We start from the raw sequence: 6,000 nt of genomic DNA, 5'->3' as shown, positions 1-6,000 counted from the left end.
ATGGAGTGAGGCGGAGGTGTATGGAGTGAGGCGGAGGTGTATGGAGTGAGGCGGAGGTGTATGGAGTGAGGCGGAGGTGTATGGAGTGAGGCGGAGGTGTATGGAGTGAGGCGGAGGTGTATGGAGTGAGGCGGAGGTGTATGGAGTGAGGCGGAGGTATATGGAGTGAGGCGGAGGTGTTTGAATGTTCTAAACAGGAGTATTTCAAGTGTTCTAAGAGTTCCAGTCAATTCAACCTAAATGAGATGACTTCTGGCTAGCAGAGCCTTGTGGGTACTGTAGTGTCATAAAGGGAGACGGAAAGACATACCTGGAGTCATTGAACGTGTACCATTCTCCCGAGGTGGGGTTGCGACAGTACGCTGTGTAGTGGCCGCCCATGGTCGTGCCTGAGTGATTGGACACTGCGTACAGGTTATAAACGGCATTTACTGTGGGGGGGAAAAAGGGACAGGGGAAAGAGAGGAATCAGAAGAATGCCACTGTGGTACTTAGACGGACGATTCTACCCGACAGACGATGGTACTCACTGCTGTTTTCCGAGGCAAACTCCCTGAGGTCCAGTTTCTCCATGGGGAAGTTGACAAATGTGGACAGTTTGCTGGTTCTCCGCGCTTCAGAGAAGCGTTTCAGATCTGGACACGTAGGTGGGTAAAGGACAAAACAGTGTAGAGAGGAAGTGTCTGTAAATACACAGAGACAGGGGCTTCATATGGAACCTTGGGTGGGCTTCATATGAAGGTTCACATACATACATTTAACACATAGGCAAGCCTCTTTAGCAACAGAGAGCACTTCTAGGCTGGTCCCAGATCTGTGTGCTTTGGTTGAACCATAAGCAACTCCTCTGACTACGATTGTCTCATACATGTTGTGTTGGCTGAAGCACATTATATGCAGATCTGGGACCAGGCGTTAGCCAACTCCTCTCTCCTTTACAACATCTAACAGGATAAGAGACAAACGCAGGCCAGAAATATAAGGGGCTTGAGAAAGGATACGAAGCACTAAGATCTTGGGGAATTTCTGTACAGTGAACTTCTTTGTGCATCTTCTTCTGGCTTTACACCTGTAGCACGTTGGTTTTTCATCGCCCTCGAGCACATCCTCTTTGGTGAAGAGACTCATGCAGTCCATCAGACTCACTTCTCCGTAGCCCTTCTTGACACATAGACACACGGCACATTAGGTTACATAAAAACGCTGGGACTGTATGTGGGTCTGGTGAACGGTGAATGTGCCATACTGCGGGGAGGAAGCTGGTGTGGATTGTCGATACTGACCTTGGCGATGGGTAGAGAGAGATCCCAGAAGGGGTCAAAGACAGTGGAGCAGTAGCCACACGTGCTGCATGTCAACGAGCTCTTCAGCTGACCCACAAACAGGTCTGTGGAGGGCAGGGCAGAGAGAGACCATTACTACCCCCTCACACACACACACACACACACACACACACACACACACGTGTGCGCAGGTTGGCATTTATTGTTATGAATTTTGCCCTGGAGGCAGAACGGAGCAATTTCCGCCAGATGGGCCAGCAGCAAAGTCAATTGCCTAGCTATATCGTTAAAAATGTGTTTGAGGTTAGATATTAGGGTTAGCGGTGTGGTTAAGGTTAGGTTTAAAATGGGATTTTATGACTTTTTGCCAGTGCCAGCTAGTGACATCTCCGCAGAGCTGCCACCGGGGAAAAATTCGTGAAGATAAATGCCAACCTGCAAGCACACACACAAACTACATCAATCAGCAGACTAAACATTACCAGAAAACACTATTTATTAACAGCACAGAGTGTTACTTAACCACTGTGGGTGCTGATGCGTGCCCTTACCCACTATTTTACTGTCCTCTCTCTCCAGGTACTTGCTCCACATTCTATCACCTTTCTCTCGGTCACTGTGGGAGGGACGACCGGACAGGAGAGGGTGTGTCAGTATTCAGTGAGTTAAAGCCTCATGGTCATTGATCCCGCGCCTCCCCTCTTGTAAACCCATGAGAAATCCCACCTCCACACCCACTGACTGCATACTAATACTGTGGGATGTGCCCTACCCTCCCGGTTAACATTCTCTTGACCATGGTAGTTAATGGAGAAAGTAAGAGCAGGAGAGGAGAGGCAACACTCACGGCAAGTGGTCAAAGTCCTCTGAGCTGCCCCGCGGCCGCACCGTGACCCGGTTTACCTCGTTGTGCAGCCCGTCCAGCAGGAAGCGCAGGAACTCCTGGGCGTCCTGTTGGCTGGAGGGAGGGACACAGACAGACACAAAGGTTATTTTTTTAACACATTGGAAAATCATCTACAATACCATTACTGATACAAAGTTATTAGATTTGGAGTGCCTCTGAAATGGCAACCTATTCCCTACAGATGTAGGATCTTAATGTGATCACGCTGTTGCAGGAGAACTTGCAATGCAGGACATTTCAAACTTGTAGTGTATTTGAGGTTTAAAAACACTTCTGAAGTTTGTCATTTCCACTTTGACATTTCTGACTTGATTTTCCCTTCAAATGTATCAACCCCTTCAAAAATGTCTGTTAACTATAATCCATATAACAATTCACATTTCCTGTTGCTCCAGGGTTATTTTCCTGCTGTAGCAAACTGGCTCAAATGAAGATCCTACATCTGTATAAAGTGCACAAATTTTCACCAGGGCCCATAGGGCTCTGCACTGGTCAAAAGTAGTGCACTGTATAGGGAATAGGGTGCCATTTCAAATGTAGGCTTGGTGAATAGTTAGTTGAACAACACGTACTTGTATCCCACAAATCGGGGGGCGTATCTCTGGATCTGAGTTTTGAACTCTGACGGGCCGACCGCCTCGCTGCTCGACGACGTCCACATGGTCTGGAGGAGCTTGGCAAACTCTAGAAGCACAACCGGGAAACCAAGATGATAGATCCAATCCCCTCGGAACAGTGGCAGACATTGTAAAACGGACGACTTTATGGTAAATAAAATGTTCAGCATTCATTGACTGCAGGGGACTTAGGCTAGCTGTCTCACCCTCCATGAGCGCCCCAGTGTTGGTGCGGCTGTTTTTGTTAAGGTCGCGTCGGTGGGAGTTGTGGAGGCAGTAGTCCCGGAGGTTGTGCGTGTTGCTGAGACACTGCAGGATGGAGTTCATGAAGCACTGTAGAGACACACACAGTCTTTAGAAGCGGGTTAACACGCACACTACCATGCTGTTCATGGTACAGGAAGTTACAGCTTTGACAATAATGTTGTCAACGTTGCAGACAAACGTGCAGAGGTGAAATCGTGACTGCTGGAGTTATATTTAGATATTTTCTGTTACATACACGCACATACGCACACACACACACACACACACACACACACACACACACACACACACACACACACACACACACACACACACACACACACACACACACACACACACACACACACACACACACACACACACACACACACACACACACACACACACACACACACACACACACACACACACACACACACACACACACAGCTAACATCACGTGGCCACATATGCAAGCACGGGGGAAACAAGGAACAGTGGGCTGAGTGAATGAAAGGTAGCAGGGATAGAGAGGGAGAGAGTCAAGCCCCCCAGCAGGTACAGAGTTCAACAGCAGCGAAAGCACTCAGATAAGGTTACTGTACACAGTGCAAGTAGACAGTTTATTTTGGGACCCATCCTTCTCCCTGTTGCCTGGCAAATACCCCCCTCCCCTCCTCCTGTTTGTAGAGCCATGAGATGGCATGGCAGATAATCTCAGCTAATGGAAATAGACTAGCTAAGGGAATGTGTTAGTGATATCGAAACACATCCCGTAAGCTGATGGCAGAGGATTGGAAATGTGGATTACACTGTTTTCGGTACACTGGCGTTACTCAACGTTTCTTCCACAACACACATGAATAGAGGCCTAAATATATATGTATATATATGATGTGTGTGTGTGTGTGCACCCAGGCCACTACTTACGGTATTTCCCAGGTTCCGTAGGCCCACCAGGCCCTGGGCACTCTTGGAGTTCTGGGGAGAAGAACACGACAAGGAAAACATTTACGACAAAAGCATGTGAGCGAATGTCATTTTTTGCCAATGGCCCCACGGTCGAAGGACGTCTGCAACAAACATGGGGGCCATCCTCAGAAGAAGAAAAAAACGGAGCCTTCCAGTTATAGGCTACTAAGGCTAGTATAGTAAGGCTACTAGACATGCTATGAGATGTAAAGATAGACATATTCCTTGTCAAACACTAGCCTGGTCCTGTTTCAATACAGAGGGAATCACGCCCCCTCAGATGGACAGTGTTTTCCACAAAACTGAAAGATCGCGGCTTAGCAATAGCCTATAGGCCTTTGAGGTGGATAACGGTCTTCGATTGTCGACTAAGGGCTTTGGAGAAAAGAAAATGACTGATGTCACTGCAGTTTAATTAGAGAAGTTCAGTTGTTTTATAATTGAGCAGTAACGGAAACAATTACCAAAGCACCAATCTGACTGCGGACAAAACTTTCATTACATACAGCAGGGCCTAGCCTATCTCTTTAATATGGAATGCAATGTGTTGTGCCTGAAGGCCTTTGTAGAAATGCTACAATCAATTATTTAGGCCTAGTACTTTGAACACAAGTGAACACAAGGCCCCATCACAATGATACAGTCCCCCACATGTAGATCAGCGGAAGGGAGACTGGGGTCGTTATGAAAACGGTTCACGCAGAGTCAGTCAGGCCAGTAACCCGCTCACAATGGTGTTTTTATGGGTTGATGTAGAGCACAGCGCTGCTGGGGAACAGGAGAGGGAACCTGATCCAGCTTCCTGTGGAACTCAATATAACACTGAAGTGACTGAAGCTCTCCAGTAACTCTCACCTGCATGTTCTGTTCTGGCTCATATAGCCTCCCTCCCCATGAGCGCAGGAGTGACCAACCACCACGGGGACACACAGTGAAAAACAGACACACACCCATGTGCTCCTGGTATCTGGGAGTCCAACCAGGACAGTGTGTAGTGTTTATGTAGTTATGAGAACACCGACTTGGACGGCTGTAGCATTTTACTATCATATAAATAACCCCACGCCGTCTGTCCCCCGTCCCCAACAGACCAGGAAAAACCCATCAGGATGAACTAAATCCTCCTTTCTCAATTCCAATGTCAAATAAAGCGATGTATTAGTCCGTGACCACGTGAACAAAACACTTCCTGTTGTCAATTATTGGTTTACTTGTTTTTACATTTGTGGGAAGTCGTGTGGGAGTGTAGGCTAAGCTTCAGGAGGACCACTGATTATGCTAATAACAATCACACACACCGCTTGTCACCTCCAGAACGATCCCCATGACGTCACAACTTGCCGTACTTTGCTGAGTAATATCATCGGAGCCCAAAATAGCACCTTTCCTTCAGAACTTGCTGCCGCGTTCTCATTGGCTGGGTTGCTGTCAGAGCGGTGTGACTGTCACTGCAGAAGTCATCCTGACAGTCGCTCGCCCGGGGGAACGCTATTTTTACACGAACGAGCTAGAGGACAATATGACATCACAAACGCACTTCACATCTGGCAAGTGTGACTTACTTGATTAACTGACTGACCAACCAGTGTTCTTCCTTGGACTAGTAACAGATGAATCAGTGTCACCCATTTTGAGAATGCCTCATTCATTAACAATTGATGAGCTTAGTCTTCAAAGTGGTGTGACTAGCCCAGGCACATGCAAGAGGATCCATGCTGAATGCAACATCATTAGAAATGATCTCCATCTGTAGGCTTTAGGAGGATCTTTTTGGGTGACAAAGCTCTAGCCTGAGTCAACAGAGGAAAAAAAATGGGCTGATATAGAAGTGCAGAGAATGTTATTCTGTCCTGATCCCAGTCAGACAGTAGCCTTGTTTAGTCGGACCAACTGTCACAAGAGAACATACTTCCTCTAGATTCGCCAGATTCCCCAGAATACACATTGCACACAAATTGAAAATAAATACTGTGAA

The 6,000-nt window shown here is 47.2% G+C and overlaps 1 protein-coding gene across 5 annotated transcripts in view; it reads right to left on the bottom strand.

Moving 5' to 3' along the window:
* LOC110503631 (ubiquitin carboxyl-terminal hydrolase 2) overlaps positions 1-6,000 on the bottom strand; it is a 28,373-nt gene that overhangs the window by 1,183 nt on the left and 21,190 nt on the right. For 3 of the 5 annotated variants that reach the window (XM_036961963.1, XM_036961962.1, XM_036961966.1), the window contains 9 exons: positions 3,984-4,034; positions 3,014-3,140; positions 2,763-2,874; positions 2,131-2,241; positions 1,835-1,899; positions 1,284-1,387; positions 1,002-1,161; positions 531-635; positions 311-431 (listed from right to left, as the gene is read on the bottom strand). In XM_036961963.1, the coding sequence (XP_036817858.1) occupies positions 311-431; positions 531-635; positions 1,002-1,161; positions 1,284-1,387; positions 1,835-1,899; positions 2,131-2,241; positions 2,763-2,874; positions 3,014-3,140; positions 3,984-4,034 (956 nt within the window). The remainder of the gene's footprint in view (positions 1-310; positions 432-530; positions 636-1,001; positions 1,162-1,283; positions 1,388-1,834; positions 1,900-2,130; positions 2,242-2,762; positions 2,875-3,013; positions 3,141-3,983; positions 4,035-6,000) is intronic. The other 2 variants (XM_036961965.1, XM_036961967.1) reach the window with 1 other exon arrangement.

The sequence above is a fragment of the Oncorhynchus mykiss genome, chromosome 24 (assembly GCF_013265735.2).
Source record: "Oncorhynchus mykiss isolate Arlee chromosome 24, USDA_OmykA_1.1, whole genome shotgun sequence".
NCBI lineage: Eukaryota > Metazoa > Chordata > Actinopteri > Salmoniformes > Salmonidae > Oncorhynchus > Oncorhynchus mykiss.
The sequence above is the reverse complement of the archived record's forward strand: the minus strand, read 5'-3'. Positions and strand labels throughout refer to the sequence as shown.